The 23243-nt window shown below is 31.3% G+C and overlaps 1 protein-coding gene across 1 annotated transcript; it reads right to left on the bottom strand.

Moving 5' to 3' along the window:
- Window positions 1–4938: 4938 nt before the first annotated feature.
- Window positions 4939–10056, bottom strand: LOC127723863 (uncharacterized). Its single transcript, XM_052230581.1, has 4 exons — window positions 9904–10056; window positions 8580–8967; window positions 6956–7117; window positions 4939–4946 (listed from the first exon to the last, which is right to left on the bottom strand). Exons 1-4 carry the CDS (start codon window positions 10054–10056, stop codon window positions 4939–4941), a joined length of 711 nt encoding a protein of 236 aa, XP_052086541.1.
- Window positions 10057–23243: the final 13187 nt, after the last annotated feature.

Genomic DNA, 23243 nt, shown 5'->3' with positions numbered 1-23243 from the left:
TAGTACACCAATAGATAAAAAAAAAGCACGCAAGCGACTTAACTTATACATAATGTATACTTTACGCATGTAGCAGACTTACATTAACATGTATAATAATGCATTTGTCATTAGAACATTCAAGTAATAGTAACTTAGTTTATGATTGAAAAGAGCAGGCATACAAAATAGATTTAGAAAACCGAGTATGCCCTCTGTGTAAATCTGAAGTTGAAGATGCATTACACTTCGGTTAAAAATGTACAAAACCCGAAGAGTTTCGAAATAAATTTTTGCAAGAAAATTTCGGATGTTTCACCCATTCTTTTAATCTTTCAGACCTTGAGACATTCTATCTCATATTTCGTAGTTAATGATCATGCCAAAAAGAGGTTTATTTAAGGCATTAGTAAGATGTATGTTCATTATCTAAATTTGTATCCATTTATATCATTTATTGTATTCATGTTTTTTTTTTCATTAATAACTTAAATTATTAAATTGACCTTTTTGATATTATATAGATAACTGCATGTAACTTCTCATTCAAAATAGAAGAAAAAAACAGTTTTTTTTATTATGTTTTTACTTCTGGTCTTGAATATACATGTATATATATATTATAATAATAATAAATGCTCGTTCTGTTCTGTGTTTGGTGACAATACAGTTTTTGTATTTTACATCAATTAAATATTTGACTTTGTACATGGTTCAAATTGGATTATCTACCGTTGAACAGAAGAAATCAGAAGAATAATGATGACAAATGATACTGGTCACAACCTAAGACTAAAATATCAATCAGTACACATCCAAGTTTGTTTGTTTTATTTTTTTAAATTCGATCATTGTATGATTACATGATATATATATATATGTTAGTTAAGACAAATATTGATTATATATATTAAATAAGCACATGCAACAGTTAATTTCCTCCACAAAATATAAAATGCCTATCTAATCTTGTGATAACTGTGCCTATGACACACCGAGTTATCAGTTCCAGCGATGGCATTCTCTCCGATGTTGTATGATATATAGTTCTTTGGTAGACGATCTTTGCAACCCTTCCTGTATGTTGTTTTACTTATATTATGTGGAGGAAAATAATTGTTGCATGTGCTAATATAAGCCATATTTGTCATAACTAACATAATTTATATATATATCATGTAATTATACAATAATCGAATTTCAAAAAATGTTATTTGTAAATTAATCGACAAGCTTACTTATAATCAACATGTAATCTTCCGAAAGAACTATCGTTTTGAGAAATTCTAAAGCACATTTAACATATAACATTTCACTTTCAGATTATACATGTATGCACAAAACATCATTAAAGACTGAAGGTTATCGCATACAAACGAAAGTCACGAGTTTTATAATCGCTCTTCTTTTTGAGCGCCAGTATATTCTTTTTCGGGATGAATACCCTTTGTTTGTTTTGGTAGTCAAATCTTGAATTAAGTCAAATTGACGAAGGTCCACATGCAATTTGGGAATTACTTTTGGTGAAAATGTATCTTTTTTAAATTTAACGTAGACTCTTCATGTACACTCAACTGATAACTGTCGATTGAATCATCACAGAGACCGTTATATCAATGAAATAAAACCCGAATATTTCATTCACATTTTGTCAGGAAGTTCCTGGATAGTCTTTCTCTTATTTATCATCAACTTTTTTTTTAGACGAGGAGCGATTTAGAGCTTGGCAAACTGTACATACTCCGGTCATTTAAAGACTGTGTGTTAACTGTTGAATGACTTTTATAGTGTCTGTGTCGCTCAATTGCTGTCTCATTAATGTATATCACATATATTCTATTCAAATGTAACGTTTGCTAGTCGGTTTAATCCAATATCTACCCGAAGGAAGTCCATGCGTTGGATAAAACACTTATAGTAGTGGAATGAATGAGTTTTTTTGCCATGGCGTTGTCGGTTTGTCTTCGACTTGTGAGTTTTAATTCCCCTTTGGTATACTCCGCCTCTCTTATGTTTACATATGGTGTTTCAACAACCACAATGAAACTTGAACACGTGGTTACAGAACAGTGGGGAATCTAGTGACAAAATATTACCTCCCTGTAAACACGGAAATCTTGATCTTTTCAATGTTTGTCTCATTTTAGCAAGGACGCTATTAATTATAAATTCAAAAGAAAACGTTCTGGTAAATAGTAACAATAAAATTAGATTGATATCTATACTACTAAAATAACGAAGTCCAATTTGTTAGCCGGCATGAAGTAAAAACGACGAATCAAAGAATTCAACTTTATTTATAACAAAAATAGGACAATGGTGTTGTTTAAAATTACACCATTCTAGGCCCTTTTGTTTTCCACATAATTTATATTACCAATAACTAACAAGTTCTGGGTCGAATCCGATACCGATACCAATAGTAAATGTCACATGTAGTTTTCGGTCGAAGCTACCTGTTGCCCTCTGTAAATCCCTCCTCTATCAGGAGAACCTGGAATTTTTCCAGTAGTTGTTTTATATCTATGTTACACTATAGTACACTATTTAACAAGTCTGTTTTCTTCCATCCAAATATCACTTTTAATTTTGGTTAATTAGTTAAAAAATCAAATTAAGTTTATAGTAAGTTTATTGTAGTAAGAAAACCAGGACGTGTTCAAACAGAAAGAGTTTGAAAGCAGAGAAAACTGTGTACCTTACAATCAGCATAACTTTATCAGATGACAATCCAGGCTAAAAATAAGGTATAGGTTCTTTAATTCTGTCACGGACCCGCGATGTTCATATAATGTTATCATTTCCCTCCTAAAGTAGCAAACGACGATTACAGCGGGCTATAAGAGCTTTGTGAAAAATTGGTTTAAAATGTTGCTATGCGAATACATTCCTGGAGTACCAACTACAATATACTTTTTTACTGGCTGTATACCTCTCTGGAACACGTCAATTATCCGTGCATGTATGCAGCTGATCAGAGAAGTTCAGGGGAAAAAATTCCAATGGAATCGATTGATATGTAGGAAAGATTAATAGTTTTGGCATTAAGTTACTAAGCAAATCCAAACGGACCTCATCCCGATGTAAACATTGAATGTGAATAACTCGAAAAGACCGCAAATACATGTACAGAAATCGAGACGACCTTTTCATAAAATTGTAAAAAATAAAATAAAATCTTTTAGCCGATAACCTACTTATTAAAAATAGTTATCTTTAATTTTGTTACCTGCACAAACATGACTTTTAAATTGTTATATTCACGAAAAGACAATATTTCTGTATTGAAAGTTCACGTGACAAAAGAGCAGACCGGGGTACTTGAAAACTTAAAATGTGAAAAATAGGACAATTTTGGGAAATTGTAACATGTTAAGGACTATGTGGAACACTCCGAAAATTTTTGACCTGAAATATTTTTAGATTTTGTATGTACATAATTTTTTTCTATTTTTTTTAATCAATATGCAGCAAAGACTAACATGCTTAACATTTTTAGCTCACCGGCCCCATGTGAGCTTATGCCATCACTTGGCGTCCGTCGTCGTCCGTCGTCTGTCGTCGTCGTCTGCCGTCGTCGTCTGTTGTCGTCTGTCGTCGTCTGTCGTCGTAAACTATTTAAAAAATCTTCTCCTCTGAAACTACTGGGCCTTCAAACTTTAACTAAATGTTCCTTAGGGTATCTAGTTTATAAATTGTATCCGAAGTTTTGGTCCATCGACAAACATGGCCGCCATGGCTAAAAATAGAACATAGGTGTCAAATGCAGGTTTTGGCTTATATCTCAAAAACTAAAGCTTTTAGAGCAAATCTAACATTGGGTAAAATTATTCAGTTGGTCAAGATCTATCAGCTCTGAAATTTTCAGACGAATCGAACAACCCATTGTTGGGTTGTTGCCACCGAATTGGTAGTTTTAACAAAATTTTGCAGGTTTTTGTTATTATTTTGAATATTATTATAGATATATATAAACTGTAAACAGCAATAATGTTCAGCAAAGTAAGATCTACAAAAAAGTTAATATGACCATAATTGTCAATTGACCCCTTAAGGAGTTATTGCCCTTTAAAGACAATTTTACACAATTTGTTTATCAAGTTTGCTTACATTTAAAAATCTTCTCCTCTGAAACTACTGAGCCAATTACCTTCAAACTTTAACTAAATGTTCCTTAGGGTAACTTGTTTATAAATTGTATCCGAAGTTTGTATCCATCGACAAACATGGCCGCCATGGCTAAAAATAGAACATAAGGGTCAAATGCAGTTTTTGGCTTATATCTCAAAAACTAAATCTTTTAGAGCAAATGTGACGGAGTAAAATTGTTTAACTGGTCAAGATCTATTGGCCCTGAAATTTTCAGACGAATCGAACAACCCATTGATGGGTTGCTGCCACCGAATTGGTAGTTTTAACAAAATTTTGCAGTTTTTTGTTATTATTTTGAATATTATTATAGATATATAAAAACTGTAAGCAGCAATAATGTTCAGCATAGTAAGATCTACAAAAAATTTAATATGACCAAAATTGTCAATTGACCCCTTAAGGAGTTATTGCCCTTTAAAGACAATTTTACACAATTTGTTCATCAAGTTTGCTAACATTTAAAAATCGTCTCCTCTGATATACAGGTGAGCGATTCAGGCTCTTGAGAGCCTCTTGTTTAAATTTCAGTTTCACAATCTTCTAATGCAATTATCTCTGTAAATAATGAACATAGAACATAGTGTCTTTGCATATCTATTTATAATAACACAGTTTAACAAATAATTTCTTTAAAATGTACGATTGTTTTGTAGAAATAAATTTTGATCAGTATCGTCACCGGCATTGTTTTACTATTGATTTTCTCGACTCTATCGTAAGAGAGGTAAATTTCCATTGTTCTCGTTCATCAGCTTAGCCACTGAGAACTCATCACGTGTGTCGTACAATTTGTTTCGTTTAGCCCGTCTATGTGCCTGGAGACGGTGATAATGTTCAGTTGCGATGTAGACTCACCTGATAGGACACGTCATGAATATCGATTTTTTTTAGATAGGTGGAGTATCACGAAAACAGATTATCATTAAGACTTGCTCGACAATTAAAGTGGTCTTTTTACTACTACAATGTACTAGTAAATTGTTTCTGGTAATTGAATATCAAAATTTTTGAGATCAGGTATACACACTTTGCAACTGCTACAAAATAGTAGTTATAGCGTGACCGTTATATGTTGCTAGATGATAACAAATAAATGCTGCATTTTACATTTATTTCTGTACAAATTCGTGGATTTTTTTTAAGTCCGGTAACTGTTTCTGTAACTGTTTCATCAAATCCTGTGATTGTAAGTTTCTAATCACATTTTTCGGAACTCTTACTTTTCTTCTTCTTATCATATATCCCGAAGAATTTAATAATTCGTGAATTTCTTTCGGAAGTCTTCCGCCTTTCGATACTCTTCGCACAATAATATATTTCCGTCGCACAGGTGACATTAGACCATTGTTTTTATTACCTGTACCTTTTTTTAGAACAAACGTTCGACTTCGTATGAAATTATTTGCAATAGGTACAGATGTTTGAATATTGTGTGATTGCAGTCTGGGGGTTATTTCCTCTACTAATGTTGAACTTGAAGCCCTGTGTTGGGTATTTGTTATAGCTGAGGAACTAATCATTTGATCTCTATCACTTTTCAATGAAGGAACAGTCAAATGTGAGGGACTATTAAGTTGTGGCATTGGAACTGGTGCTGATGACAAAGTTTGTGTAAGTTGAGATACTAAAGGTAATGACATTCTTTGATGTGGCGCTGAACGCAATGCGGATAACAATGAAATCATCGGCTTGACTTTTGAAACCATCGGACTGGCCTTTGAAGGCGTGGTTGGCGATGTGACTGTATATGTTGGACGTTCACTGGAATGTGATATTTCTAACGTTGACAGTATTGATGATTCCGTAGGACTAAATGGCAAAGTTGTTGTAGAATGTCTGTTTGAACCAACATGATCATGCGCTCTTCCCCGCAAGGTAGCAGTTTGTCCATTACTACTGACTGTATGCTTATGGGGGCTGTGTTTATTTGTCCTAATTTCTGCATTTAATTTTGACTGAGGAGTCAATGTGACTCTTTTTAAAGTATCATCATGCGTCTGAACTGACGATGACAATATGTTTCTATCTGATAATCTTGACTGATTTTTTTGTTTTGTTAAAATACTTATATTTGATATGTTTCCATAAGAATTAATACTAACATTTAGTTTTGAAACAGGTAGATGGTGCCTTGAGGATATGACTGTATTTGCAGACAGCTCATGATTACTTGAAGATATGACTGTATTTTCAGGGTTACTTGCAGATATGACTGTATTTTCAGGGTTACTTGCAGATATGACTGTATTTTCAAGGTTACTTGAAGATACAACTGTATTTTCCGGGTTACTTGCAGATATGAATGTATTTTCAAGGTAACTTGAAGATATGACTGTATTTTCCGGGTTACTTGCAGATATGACTGTATTTTCATGGTTACTTGAAGATAATTCTGTATTTTCCGGGTTATTTTCAGATATGACTGTATTTTCAAGGTTTCTTGAAGATACAACTGTATTTTCCGGGTTACTTGCAGATATGACTGTATTTTCAAGGTTACTTAAAGATACAACTGTATTTTCCGGGTTACTTGCAGATATGATTGTATTTTCAGGATTACCTGAAGATTTGACTGTATTTTCAGACAACGCAATTTGTCCTAATGATTTTAAGACTAATGATCGGCTGTGCACGTCATTTCCAAAAGAAAGAAGTAAGTCTTTTATCCTTTTCATCAAATTTCTTGCTGGCTCAGCTAATTGATTAGTATAATTGCTCAGGTGATTGCGTGAAGATTGGTTTCTCTCCACGTACGCAACTGTATTTTCTTCTACTGTCAATTCCGTTGTATTCTGTTTAAGCGTACGGTTTGTTATGTCCATACCATTCTGTTCTAGCGTTCGTTCTATCGAATATGGATTATCATATTTGTTCTTACTAACATGTTCATCCTCACCTATGCTTATATCAGCACAGTTGTAAAACTCTTCTTGCAGTCCACATCCTATACAGCTAGTGCCATTCGGATCGAAACCCCAACTATTTTCTGATAAAACACACAAAAATTACATATCAAATGAAAACAGAAATTCAAAAATTCAAAACGACTTAACAAATTATAGAACTGTAAGAAAATTAAATGTATATGGTAAATGGAGGGACAGGACACCAAGGTTGCATCAAAAAACCCCAGACTAATGACACCAGGCTTAAAGGGGAAAAACGAGAAGAAAAACAAAAGTTCAGAAAACACTTAACAGAGCACAAATAATTGAACACCATGAACACAGCCAAACATCAGGGTGATATTTGGTGCCATTTAATGATGAACACTTCTTTCTCCGCTTCAGACATCCGTGAGTTTGTTCATTTCAAGTAAAACAACATAATAATGAGGAGTAAACATTAACGGTATCAATTTACTGCACCATATGCAGTGATGCTAGATTCTAAAATATCAATAAATTCAAAATCTTCTTCAAATTTTGTAGAATTGCACGATGATATTCATGACAGTACCGTAGAACTGGCTGATATACAAGTAAATAACATTTGGATATTGAAAAGGATATTGATAACATAAGCTGCACAGTAAGTTTTATTGCAACAATGATAAAATGTCATTATGGTAATCATTTTAAACTAGGGAATAATGTATCTTCCTCATTATGCTCATGCAGAGCTCTATTTCCTTTTCCATCTCTTTGATGTTTTTTTAAGTTATGGATTTTAAAATTGTTTGGCTTAAAGAATCACAGTAGAAATATTTAATGTCGAAATGCACATCTGGTGTAGTAAAAGTGGTGGCGTTAATGCTTTTATTACTGTAGTTATATCGTAACTATATTGATTATCATGTCATTCGTTGTAATGTTACACACAATACCTATAAGTGTACATATTTAAACAATGATTCAAATTTATAATAAGACCAGGCCCTCATAGTTTACCGAAAAGTAACAATATATAACAATTCTAAAAACTTCATTAAATGCTGAATTCTAATCAATTCTTTTGGATAAAAGGAAATATGGGAAACTCTTTAATGAGACAAAACCTAATGACACAAAACAGATATACTGAAACATATCTATAGATTTAAGCTGGTTTTTTTCGGCCATAAATTTGTCATTGGATCATTTTTTTTTAAACGAAAAAAACAGAGGAATCTAATCAATTGTGCAAGAAAAGCAACAGTCTAGGTACTAATCTTATGAGATTAGTGAGAATTTAATATAAATTATTAAGTGTTAATGTGTGAGTTAATTGTTAACGACAGATGTATAGTTTGTGTTTAGTAATACATGTATTTACAGTATACAAATTTGTAGACTTGTGTCTTATCCCTATTGTGTATTATACAAAAGCTTCAAATCAACAAGGACAAACTATCTAGTAGCATCTTATTAAACGTTCTATCTACAACTCAGGAACGGCTGACCTCAAAAAATGACAGATAATTACGTTATAAAAAGTTGTCGAAGATTATTGGAAATAATATAACATACCCGTGTGATATCGCCATTGCAAAACGCACTGAGTACATATCATTCCACGTGGAATGTCAAGTGAGAGGTTGTACGCATGACCCAACTCCTCTTTGGGATAAAACCGCATTTTTCGGTGTTTAATTGATCCTTCCTGTATTGGAAGAAGAAACTTGTCTAAACATCTTTGAGTGACCGGAACAGTTGGTTCATTGTGTGGACATAGCCGAAACTCAAAGTATCCTTGATGATTTACTGTCAACAATACAGTAACTGTTATTGTCTTTGTGTCCAAAGGATATTTTGCTGCTATAATACCGGACGCATAAAGACCACCTGCTTCGTGTTTCCTTGGACCTATGTAGGGGTCACCACAAACACCACATTTACCATTTGATTCTTCAAGCAACTGTAAAAACATTTAGTGCAAGTTATACAGAAAACAGTTAGCAATTTTATCTTATTTTGTACATTCCCATACAAACAAATGTCTAAAAAAACGACGATAGTGATTATTGTTCAAATTGTGTCAAACGGGTCCTTTTATGGCTTACTATACTGAATATGTACTGTAAGCAAACTAATTTTCGCGAATGTCGCGAGTAGAAAAATAACGCAAATATAAATCGTCGCGAATAAATAAAACTTGGATATCTCCTAATTTAACTACATCAAGTAAATTTGAAAATAGCAAAATTAAATCGCCGCGAAGTAGGCTAGAAAGGGATAAACACGAAATAAAGTATCCGCGAAAATAAGTTGGTTTACAGTATTGGGCACTGTTGAAAGCTGAACGGTGATCTATAGTTGTTTGCATCCATGTCCCTTGGTATCTGACGGACAGTTGTCCCTTTAGCAATCATATCATGTCTCCAATTTTATACTGGCCTACGAGTCTCTAATTACTTCGTAACATAACATTACAGGGCATATTATAATTGAAGCAAAGCATTTTCATCTCATTATCAATCTTCACTGCTGCGTATCAGTGTAATTACTTGGGAATTCAAATAATCTTTTTTCAAAAAATAATTTAAGACTAAATAGAGGCTTCAAAACACGGTTTTCTGAAAAAATATGTTTGAAGTAAAAACACATTGAATAGATAGTCAAGTAATTCATTTAACAAACACTTACTTTAAAATACACTAAATTATACAGGAAATCTGCTTCTCACAATTGGACTCTATTGTATAATTCGTAATTACTTACTATCCTTGACCAACAAAATAATAGTATTAATTTTAAATTTAACTCAAACAAATTGGATTTCGGAAATGTTCTTTTTTGTAAAAAGGGTAATTTAATATAACACAGATAAATCCATTTTGATAGATTTACATACCATTCTTCCACCACAGTATAAGGCGTTGTCATTATAATTTTTGGTAGTATTATAACCATATCTCCATAGAGAGCTTCTGTTCGGAGGCCAGAGTAAATACCCATGCTGTAGTGTTGGAACAAGAGAACTGAACAATAGCAACAGTTGAATCATACTATCTATAATATAAAATTGATATAAAATCTGGATTTGTCTATACTATAAGTCATTTTTTGTCGGACAGCTCTTCAACGTTTGCGCTAGGTTTTGGATCTTGAAATGTTTTGCTCTCCAGTATCATTGAAGATACTTTAATTGTCAAAATGTGCATCCGGTGCAGTACAACATATACCATATAAGTATATAAGTACAGCATGTTGACATATTCAAATTATCAAGCATTCAATTTTATGAGATAATAGAATGTAATAGCATTAGAACTTAACATTAAATACACTGCAAGTACAGACTGAAGTATAACATATACATGCTATATAGGCATATAAAATAAAAAAAATATCGTATACAAATTTCTTTCAGAATTTTGTTACAAGCCAATAAGAAACCCTTGTACCTTATTGACTATACCTCACATTTTCGTATATTCAAATATATCTTTATGCCATGGCGTTGTCGGTTTTTTTTCGACTTGTGAGTTTGAATGTCCCTTCGGTATTTTTCGCGTCTCCTTTGATACCTCTGGGATATTATCTAAAGATACATAATGTCTTTTTTGTATATTTATTTTTACAAATAATTACATTATTAAATGGAGAAGATATAAATCAATATAGGAACAAGTATTGATGTCTTTATTCTCTGCTAATCAAAATAAAATGACATATAACTAAAATGCGTAAGTATGCATAATTAAATATTTGAAATCACGTAGTAAGACATAATTAGACCATGTATAATTATTTTTAAAAAGACAATAAATGCACCTTGCATTTATCAAAAATATCCTAAAGTCTAATTTCAATCATACATAAAACATTCACATACAACCATTATTATTATTTACATTAGTGTTCTACTTTATGAAAATAAAAAAATAATCTGATATTGGTTTTCATGTTACATTTTAGCCTGTCAAATTTACTTTATTCTGAAATAATATTAAAAGATAACATAATAATCTTCGTAAGGAGCCTTTTTAGACTTTTTGTACATAAGTTTCAAAACCCCGATATACTAACAGCGAGAACACGTTTTATTGATAGGGACATGTATGTATGCAATGAAGTTGACATACAAACACCTTTATATAGATAGATATGATAAATATATTACGCAATAGACAGATTCCCCTGCATTGAATTTGATATTTTTATTATTAATTATCTTAGGGGGTTTCCCTATTAGTTCCATGTGTATTTATGTAGACAATTTTACGACAAATCAAGACAAAATTGTAAGACATAATGGTAAATAAATAAAACTCTGATAATGAAGATCATTTTGTCTTGTTTTCATGTAACAATCAATATATCTAATATTTAAGTTGACTATGTTGAATGTAAGATATTTAATTACTTTCCTTGTGACGTATAAAGTGGAACTATCAATCAAAAAAATACAAAGATGCTATTATGAACATTGAACAGGGAAACCTTACGTTCATCCATTTGTGTTTTTCCTGGTTCCTACACTGTTAATCACACTCCATGGAATCCATTCTTAAATGAATCATTAAATTAAACTGCAATCGTTGTTTTCAAATTTCGCCATGAGGAACAAAAAAGACAAGAAGAAAATAAATTTATATAAGTCATCAGACCGTTGAATAAAAATCAGTAAAATAATAAATAATAAATTTACAAGAGATAACCTTGCATGATATCTAATCTAATTTGATGCACTATCTGTGCATTTGTTGCGTATTTCTCATCAATGGTACTCGAAGAAAATATTCGTTTGAATTGATGAATCAAGTAACCATCGTTGTGATACTTTCAAATTGAGAACAATTTTAATAAAACACTGATTGACACTGACATTTAAAGAGCGGAATTTCAACCCACTAAACTATCCTTGATTTTGGCTTCGATTTCAGTTTCGGCTTATGGTGAAAATGTCGAAAAGCAGCATTAAGGATCGAAACCAGCGACCATTTAAGAAACATTTGAACTAACAAATTTTGTTTCAAATAAACCCTACCGACACGATACCAAAATAAAAGAAATATCGCGATAGAGAACACGTTTGTTTTTAATGAAAAAAGGCATTCGGTGACCTATAGTTGCTATCATCTACGTCATATGGTCTCATTGGCAATCATACCATATCTCCTTATTTTCTGTAACACGACAAATAGTTATTCAATTATACCATCAAACGAAACGGTCAGTCAAAAGCAAAATGTAAAATAACAAAAATAGTGAACTCGAAAGAAAATTCAAAACGGCAAGTTCATTATCAAATGGCAATATCAAAAGCTCAAACACACCAAACGAATGGAAAACAACTGTCAGATTCCTGACTTGGATGTGTTCCATTGAATATAAACTGGCATTATTTAAGGATGTATTCTCCTGATGTTTCAATCTCGTTGAAGTCTCGTTCGGGAATTATTTCCAAAACATGTGATACAAGTCGAAAATATCAATGAATTCGAAAAATATTATATTTGTTTTCCTCTTATACATGTTATAGTTGATGTGTTTCCCTCGGTTTTAGTTTGTAACCCGGATTTGTTTTCTCTCAATCGATTTATGACGTTTGAACAGTGGTATACTACTGTTGTCTTTATTTATAATCAAATCAAACTCTTTGAAAAAATTGTGTACTTACAATAAGAAGTTTTTAAGTAATAAAATTTTTAAATTTTATAACTAATCCGATCAGTGTCATCAGCCAAAATGTTGAGAAAATGGGTGAGTGGTACGAAGAAATGATTTTACCAAAAATATGTGCAACCCATTTCAATTTTTTCTTTTCAAAATTCTTAGATATGTATTTTTTCAATCAATTATAACAAAGAAGTTGAAATAATATGCTTTTTGTTCTAAATAAAAGAGAAAAATTTACAAAACTGACAGCATGGTCAATTTGACACGAAAAAGCAACAAAATTTTATAAAACTTTCTAATATCAACACCAACCTATAGTTTTTTAAGTTAAATTTATTCAGATTAGTTCACTTCATCATGAGTGAAAGTATGAAAAAAAGTTTAATTGTGAAACTGTGATTTTTTTTCATGGTAATAGCCCCAAAATGGGTACAAATTGATGAAAAATGGGAAAATCATTAAAAATGGGGTACTTTCACATGGCCGTAGCAAAAAAAAAAAAAAAGTGCACCACAATATAATTTTTTCTTCATCATTTACTTTCTTACAGTCATGTAAACCAAAAAATCAGGTTAAGAAAAAAAGTTTTATTCTAGAAATGTTTGGCTCCTCAGTGGTGTACATCCTTAATAAAGTTTCATACGGACTTCGTTCAGTATAGATCACTAAACGTTATATAGCTACATTTTCTATAAATCTATTTCTCTCACTATAATATGATGACATAACTTTTAAAATTTGCCGTAACAGTTATTTGATAAACTTGGTTTACACAAAAAAGTGAATTAAAAAGAAATGTTTATTCTATAAAAATACAAAATACAAATATCTTTTATTCCAAACTATTAAGTTCATAGAGGGCACGTAAATTAACAGGAATCACAAAGAAGACAAAATAATAATATTAAAAATAAAATAAAAATTACAAGCTTTAAACACATTATTATTATATCCTTTGATGAATGATTTTATGATCATAATGAGACTGCTACCTTGTCAGACATTATTACAATAACAATAAAGGTATCAGTCTACAAGTGAAAGTATTAAATAATAACGTCATTCACGAGCATATTGTCAAAATGTCAGTTACTCTCATCAGCACATTCTTTTTATCATTTTCAAATGAACGCTAATCTTATTTTCATATATTTTGTATAAATATTGCTTCATTAACAATTTCACATATTCCAAATATTACACCCTAAGGATAACAAAGAATACTGCAGAGCTTCAAACGGAAATCGTTTGCACAGAAAAATATCCAATAAAACCTTTTTTTGGTCTCTGAAGTCTAATGTAATAAGTCTTTAACATTAGGCATATTGCAGTATTTATTTGTTCTCTCCAAAAGGTCTTGAACCTCAACTGAGAAAAGTATACATCATTGACATTTTTTCATCGCACGAAAAAGTGGCGAATAAGTGAAACAACAGAAAATTTGCAATCATAAATCATACGTCGAAGAATAGTTTGAAGCAGCAGTAGCTTCCCGATATTAAAATCTCTTAAATCTTAAGTACGTACAAATCAAGAAAAAACAACAACGAAATTATGGTAATCGCATAAAATCTAAAACGTTCGAGACTATTTGATTCAACAGGGTGAGCGTCTACTGCTATACTTGCATCACACGCCATTCGAATCTACAAACAGACAGTACGATATGGTCATAATGATGAACGAAGAAAAAACAAATTTGTCCGCAAAGCTCTTTGCAAAACATTAGATTAAGCATCACAAACCTCACTAGAAAACCGGTTGTGAAACCAGGTTTCGGAAGTTTAATAACTTTCAGCTAGTGTAGTGCCAAGTAAACATTTGGTGGTATGTCCTATTCGGTGATGTCACAAACGGTCAATCTGGCTATCTTATTTAATTGGAATTTATCTACTTACAATAACGTTATTGTTTTGTGTTCCTGGTAGGACATTTGTCCATCACTTACATAATATAAGTGGGTCATTTGTAACGTGTAACGGTTAAGAAAAATGGTCGTTCTGTACGCTTTGAAAATCTCTGTAAATGACAACATGGACAGATCAGCTAAGCAATATAAAAATATAGACCAAAGATAAAAAAACAAAGACTAGCCATATTTAAGTACTGCCTAAAAGAAAATCTGAGAATTAACTATAACCATTGACATGGATACAATTAAACTATCCTCCGATCATCACGATTTACAGAAGAACAAAAATAGGAAAAAGTGCATTTCCAAATCATCGTCTCTAAAACATGAATTTAAAAAAAATTACTTAAATGTAAAAATTACTACACAATTCTATTTTTGCATCATTCTTTATCATGAAGTGCAACGATATAAACTACTATAATGTTGTACGACTCAGATCAACAGTTTAACAGATATTTTAAATGTAATTATAATAAAAAAAAATCAGAATAAAAAGCTTGTAGTCTGTAGAGTCAATACGATCGTCATATTTGAAAGTCAAAAAATATTTATAGCTCCGTTTGCCAGACCAGGTCAAAAATATTACGTAAGATTATATTCAAAAGTTAGTTCAACGTGTTAAGTTCATTTTTAATATATGAGATCATCCAATTCATTCATCAAGTCCGTTTCTCGACGTTTTGGGCATTTTGTAAACGAATGAATATTATTGCAATGACGTCAAGACTTTCAGAGGTCATGTTGTAGTGTCAGCTAATAAATTAGTGTTTTCAAATTCCCAGCACTATTTGACTCAAAACAAGGTGCCAAATAATATGATAGAATTTTCCCGTTCGGACATCAATTTCATTTGTTTTTTCACAACGATTGAGCCAGTTTCTTTTCCAATCATGTCAACATTTCCTATTTAATGAAAATGTGTCTATTTGTTTTAGACAATGTGTTCACCCCATGATATTTGACATTATAATTAAATTCATAAATTATTGACAAGTATTTTCTGATTTGATTCATTTAAATTCTGATAACATCAAAATGTACAACTTAAAACTAGAGACAATCTCATCTATTTCGTTTCATTTTTTCAGAGTAAGTACATCTAGTGTATATACTGATTGATGACAAAACAAATGTAATCATATTACATCTATCATGTTTATCATTATCTTGAATATTAAGAAATCTATCTAGTTTTAAAAAAAAACAAACCTGATGATCCTTGTTGTCGCATATACTGTCCCTTTTCTTTCCATGTCTGAATGTCGCATCAATTAAATTTTATTGATACGCTGATTTATATATCTATTTGACATTCAATATATGATTCAGGTTAAATTGACACTAATAAATATTACATTTTCATGTTCAACAATATAAAATATGTCAGTTAATGTTAAAATTACATTTGAAATTTAAATGTAACTGCTGATGCATATTTGATTGCATGATATTTGACAGGGATGTTCGCTGTCAATGGAGTTTTTGTCGTCAGTATTTTTTTTAACCATCTGAGTCATAAGTAAAGCGAAAATATAGGTAAAAAAAGACATTTAATATATAGATTTATGTTGATAATTAACATTGAATGGTGGTTGGCAACACTTAAAGAAACAGATCAGACTGTCGCCCACAAATAAAATTTAAACAAAAACACTATAAATTGAAATCGTTTGATGGTTGAGAAATCGTAATTTTTGACAGATTACTTGACCTCCTTGTGACATGTAACAAATTAAGCAACTTATTCATTAATTGTTTGTGTTTTGAGAGACAACACATGTTTAATGTTTGATTAATCTGCAGAAACGGGGTCGTGGGTCACAGTATTACATGTCGTATTAACATGTTGTGGTTAACCAAAGCATTAAAAGTGTACTCAATATCATACTGTATAAAATTGAGAATGGAAATGGGGAATGTGTCAAAGAGACAACAACCCGACCATAGAACAGACAACAGCAGAAGGTCACCAACAGGTCTTCAATGCAACGAGAAATTCCCGCACCCGGAGGCGTCCTTCAGCTGGCCCCTAAACAAATATATATACTAGTTCAGTGATAATGAACGCCATACTAAACTCCAAATTGTACACAAGAAACTAAAATTAAAAATAATACAAGACTGACAAAGGCTAGAGGCTCCTGACTTGGGACAGGCGCAAAAATGCGGCGGGGTTAAACATGTTTATGAGATCTCAACCCTCCCCCTATACCTCTAGCCAATGTAGAAAAGTAAACGCATAACAATACGCACATTAAAATTCAGTTCAAGAGAAGTCCGAGTCTGATGTCAGAAGATGTAACCAAAGAAAATAAACAAAATGACAATAATACATAAATAACAACAGACTACTAGCAGTTAACTGACATGCCAGCTCCAGACTTCAATTAAACTGATTGAAAGATTATGTCTTCATCATATGAATATCAGGCACAATCCTTCCCGTTAGGGGTTTAGTATCATACCATCATAACATATATGAGAAGAACATAACCCGTGTCATGCCAACAACTGGTTTTTAAATAAATGTGTTTAGTGCCGATGCAAAGACCCTATAATTGAATCAATATTAACGCCAAAATATGCAATCTTTAATGACCTGACAACAGTATCGTAACTATATCCCTTCTTAATAAGTCTATTTAAAGGTTTTGTTAGCTTCAGAGGTGAATACTGACATTTTTGTGCTTTATAAAGAATATTTCCATAAAAAATGGGATGTGAAATACCTGAACGTATAAGAAGTCTGCATGTTGAGCTATATTTACGAATGATGTCCTTATACCGATGATAAAATTTAGTAAATGTTTTGACTAGTTTGTGATATCGAAAACCCTGGTGTAATAATTTTTCAGTAATACATAAATTTCTCTCGTTAAAATCTAAAACATTGTTACATACACGAGCGAATCGTACAAGTTGAGATATATAAACACCGTAAGATGGTGACAAGGGAACGTCACCATCTAAAAATGGATAATTAACGATAGGAAATGAAAAATCATCTCTTTTATCATATATTTTAGTATTAAGCTTTCCGTTAATGATATAGATATCAAGATCGAGGAAAGGGCAGTGGTCATTGTTAGTATTAGCTTTATTTAAAGTAAGTTCAACAGGATAAATTTCTTTAGTATACACACTGAAGTCGTCATTATTGAGAGCCAAAATATCATCCAAATATCTAAAAGTATTATTAAATTTGTGTATCAGATGTTGTTTCGATGGGTCTTTGCTGATTTTTGTCATAAATTGTAACTCATAGCAATACAAAAAAAGGTCCGCAATAAGTGGTGCACAGTTAGTCCCCATGGGAATTCCGATAACCTGACGATATACGGAATCTCCAAAGCGAACAAAAATGTTATCTAGTAAAAATTCAAGGGCATATATAGTATCAAAGCATGTCCAATTGACATAGTTTTTTTGTTTATTGCTACTAAAAAATGACCTAAAAGAGTTTGAACATATATATATGATTGATATCCTTATATCTCTACCTACTGCAGCTGAGCTTAGTTATTATCGGTGTGTACTTCTAAGTTTTCATTTCACACAAAGGGTTGTAGTGGGGATACTATAACGTAAGCTTTTCTTACAATTTTATCATGGATGATTATAATGTAAATTTCATTGGCGGCCGCGGGTTTCCGCAGAAAACAAATGTTCTCCCCTTTTAAGGCGGGATGACACTTTCGTAGGTGACCTCCGGTGCCCGCAGAAAAAAACTAATTTGACCATACATTGTAACATTTCAATTTGGATTTTCTTCTCTTTTTAATCTGTACATCAGCTCCCTTATATATGGCAGTAGGAGTTAACTAGTAATATAATTGCATTCCTAAATATAACATAATGAAAACAAAAAAGATTAAAAAAAATACCAAAAAAATCAGGATTTTATTATTCATAATAGAATTGTGAAGAAAAACACAAATTATTGCAGTGCAATAATCTATTTGGTTCAAATACGGGGGTTTCTTTTGATGTTTGGTTTCAATTCAAACATTATCAATAAAGATATAAAAGACTTAAATACAAACCTATATTAAAGGACAGATAACTGCATGGCGTACAGAAACAGACAAATCTATAGATAACTGTTTTTAAGTTGTTTACCATTACACAAAACTTTTAACCTGTTATAAACCTGTCAGGAATCTGTAGTTAACCTGTATTGAACCTAGCGGTTTAAGAAGCATAAGCTATCCTTGCATTTTATATTGAACTTTTGCTATTACAGTTAAAATGGGGGACACATCGTATTACGTGATACAGAAAAAAAGAAGAAAAAGTCGAGATTATAATTACAAAATGGATGATGCATTGGTCATCTTTGAAACATAAATTCTATAACTTTCAACAAAGTCTTTTCAGTAAATTACAAAATGATGACTTCGGTAGCCATGGCTTTACAGATAGGATTCTTTGGCTCAAAAGCTTTCCTCATAACACAACAATCGCATATTGAAAATAGGAGACCCAAATTTAAGAATATCGTTTTAACAATATAACGTTAAAAATGGAAAGATGAATTAATTAATGACATGATAGAACTTTTAGGTTTCAGAGTTATAACGAAACACGTGATCGGTATGAAATTCATACTACATTCAAAAGTAAAACTTATATGTCATGCCATACTTATAGAATAACTAATCGAAGAATTCAAATAGAGAAAAATATTCAACGAGTGACCGAACAACACATTAATTCACGAATGCGCGTAGCGCATGAGTTAATTATCAGTGTTGTTCGGTCACGAGTTGAATATTTTTCGATATTTGAATTCTTTGATTAGTTATTCTTTTTATTACATTGGCAAATGGCTTTTTTTAATGAAATTAATGTAGAAAATGTAAGGAACTATATCTTTTTTCTACGCATTCACAATTTGTTTTGATCCGACGTTATCGACGTCTTGACAACGCCTATTGTTGTATGACGTCAGAGAGTGAAATAACCACGTTTATTTCACATGTGAAATTATCGGTTTTTATTTGACTGGGAAATCAATGTAATTCAATGCTACCAATGTAATAATTAAAAATATTACTTTTAACAATGTTTAATCAATAACATTAACTTTGATATCATACAAACGTTTATTTTTTTGAAGTAGATTTCTTCAACATTGGAATATTTAGAAACAAGGGAGGATGCATGGAATGGTCAGATAAAATTTGTATTAACTCTAGCTCAAACGTTGTTTTTTAACTGAAAAGTTCGTTCATGTCGTAATAAGATCTTCGGTTATGTTTTAGTAATGACCATGATAACATTATATGGAACTAATTCTACTAAGCCACATTCGCATTTCGAGAAATAAAGTCAATATATATATGCTCGTGTTCAAACTATTTAATTTGGAAATCCAAAACTAAATACAAACGTTAAAGAGCTCATATGATAAAATATAACCACAACGTACAGCTAAAACCATTACAAGGAATCAGATATATGCATAAGAATTAGAATAAGTTCTAATTGCTGCAAAGGTCTCTGCACATAAGGGAGCTCTGAGAGACGCACTGTGAAAACGACTTAAGCGATTTAAGCCCATTTTGCAATAACTTTCAACGTTCGGGACAGTACGTTTGAAAATCTATATAACATGTTTGCAGTTAACTCATTCGAATTTTCGTTTTTAAAACAAATCAGACTCTTATATATGTCACTAGTGATACGATGATGGTTGCTATCATTACTAAGTGTATTGACGTCAAAGGTAAATATGTATATTGTCATATTGAAAACGACATTGTTGTATTAGAAATGCAATGTACAGAATAGAATGTGTTGTTTCAACACGACAAAGGCTTTGTCTGAATATATCTATTTTTTTGTATTCAACAACAGTATTGCACACGCTATTAACAAATACTCCACTGACACAGCTATCTCAGTGAAGGTCCCTGTTTCATTAGTACCAGAAGTTCAGGGATTCTTCAGGTAGATAAACTGCATATTGTTAGTCGTTTACAAAAATATTAATATAACATCAATAGACAAATAATGCTATTATATTTTAATAAAGTATTTATATCATCTGGCGTTATTTTCGGAATTTCATAGTTCATCCGAGTTTTGGATGATTTATAACCTATTACCAGTTTCCATGTGTTTCCGGATAACGGTTTATTTCAATCAATATCGAAAAAGATTGTAATTAGCTTTTTCTACATCATTATTCAGGTAAGACAGTTATAATTTGAAAGATTAATAGTCATACGGTAATCGAAAAACAATTGTGCTGTGTTTTTTGTAATGTATATACATCGTACCAGATTATATAAATATTGCAATGTCTATCATGCATCATAATTATATAAATACAAAATTAGATAATAAATTAATTAATACACAAAGATAACATTACTAACCATGTTATCAGTTCATACAATTCAAATACACCTAAATATTTTTTCTAATATACCTTTTCTTTCATGGTTAAAAAAAATTGTTTTGTAGAATGAGCCTATTTCTAAGCTCAGTTTTAAAAACAGAAAATACATTAATATTCTTTGTTCTAAACTCTGACAGATAGTGTATTTTGTGAATTAAAAACATAATCACTGTAAGAAAAAAATTAATATCATAGTATTCTATATCACTTATTTTGTAACCCCAAATCAAATTTTTTAGTGTTAAAATGTGTTTTCCAAGTTTAACTTTTTCTAACAGATTAAATATTTTTTTCCAAAATTTATCAAGAAAGCGGCATGTAATAAAAAAATGTTCATAATCTTCTATAATATTACAGTGATTACAGTCTGAGTTTGGGCATATTTTCCATTGTTTTAATAAAACTTTGTTTGGAAGAATAAAATGTAAGAGTTTTCATCTGAACATTTTTAATTTATTTTCTTTCAAATAATTATGAACAAATTTTAGTATATTTTGAGCTATATTTTCTATGTTCTCAAAATTTAGTAGTCTCTTCCACTTGTAAACTGAATATATCTATTAGTGTTGGATTTTCAGTTGCAGTTTCAAATTTTCTATTTTTCTCCCTATTTATATGGATTTCATCAAACCTGAAAAAATGTTGACCAAATGTGAACACGTTTTTTGCTGATTCATCATTCAGGTTTACATGCAATCTCTTTTAATATATGTTATATGTTTATAGGTTACTATTACATAAACTGAAGGTCTAATTAATGTAAATAAAATATGATTTTGCTTAATACATCAAGTAATTAAATGTGAGTACATCAAGAAACAGCATGAATGAATAAATGTCATCAAGCATGTACTTGGCTAGAAATAAAAACGAACATACAAATTGATTTCTATACCCAAGAACAGGAAATAAGGAATAATGCATCTTTTGTATTTTTAACTATGCAAGTAATAAACTAACAACAAAAAATTGCCTAATTTGATTCGACTTTTGTATTTTTCTTTTTAAATTTCTTATATCTTCTTTAGTTATTGAAAACTCATTCACGTGGATTTCAAATTGAGAACGTGTGCATGTTAACTTTTGTCTCATTTTATTAATATTTTGGTATATGATTGCAATTACATTGTCTGTATTTAAACAAATGTTTTGGAAGGGCCTCCTTGTGGTGGCATATTTCAAAGAAAAAAATGATCAATATGAAGATAAAACCTAAAGCAGAAAATGTGATAGTTTAAAATTAAGTCTCTGTGAAAATGCATATTTAGTATTTATAACCGCAAAATGTCGTGACTAAATTTAATTACATTACATAAGAAATATGCTTAGATGGCGTTGATAAATGAACCTTCTGATGTACTCCTTTATATCATTATAGTAACCAAGACATGGCCCATCAGACTTGAATTAAGCCTAATGAACATTTATGTAACTTACGTCAATAAGACAATAATCCGACAACAGGCATTAAATAGACGAAATAAACATCTCCATGTCCCAACCTGACCCTATACATACATGTATATCAGAATCAACGCAGAAGTGGTTATCGGCGGTCAGTTTTCATCCGTTTCGAAACCAACAGATGTGTCATTTTTCTAGGTACCGTTGATTCATTTATTTTCGTGGATAACAATTTTTTGGATTGAGGACAAATATAATTTTCCTGGATGTTTGATTTCGTGGTTGTGGCAAAGTCTCCATATAGACCTAACCAAATGTGTACGTCGTTGGGTTTTTAACATGCGTGTTTTACCTATAGACACGAAATCCACAACAATTCCACGAATAATAATGAATCCACAGTAATAAGGTGTCAATTTTATATATGATCTTTCCGATTATTCATTAATTCGATTTACAACATGATTTTCACTGAAATTTTATTTTCAAAACTAAACCTTGTATAAAAAGTAACGGACATATTCATATTTTATTTATCAATAAACGTTTATTTACCAAAAACATATAAGGAAATATTTTACTGTGAATGTAAAGACGTGACCTGTCAATTACCAAAGGAAAACGGTTTTGTTGCAAAATTCTACGGAACTGACTGGTATTACCTGGACGCCTCCTTGCAACGTTTGAAACTTTTCCGCGTAAAAAAAGTTTATTCAGGCTGTTTGCAGCTATACGTGCTGTCAGAGAATTCCGCAAGGATTTGATTAATTTCAGTCTACTTTTAGGATCAGTTAGTTTTCGACGCAGGTCTCTTAATGATAATGATAATTTATCTTTTTTCAAG

The sequence above is a fragment of the Mytilus californianus genome, unplaced genomic scaffold, assembly GCF_021869535.1.
Source record: "Mytilus californianus isolate M0D057914Y unplaced genomic scaffold, xbMytCali1.0.p SCAF_13, whole genome shotgun sequence".
NCBI lineage: Eukaryota > Metazoa > Mollusca > Bivalvia > Mytilida > Mytilidae > Mytilus > Mytilus californianus.
Note: the sequence above shows the minus strand (reverse complement) of the source record. Positions and strands in the feature narration are given on the sequence as shown.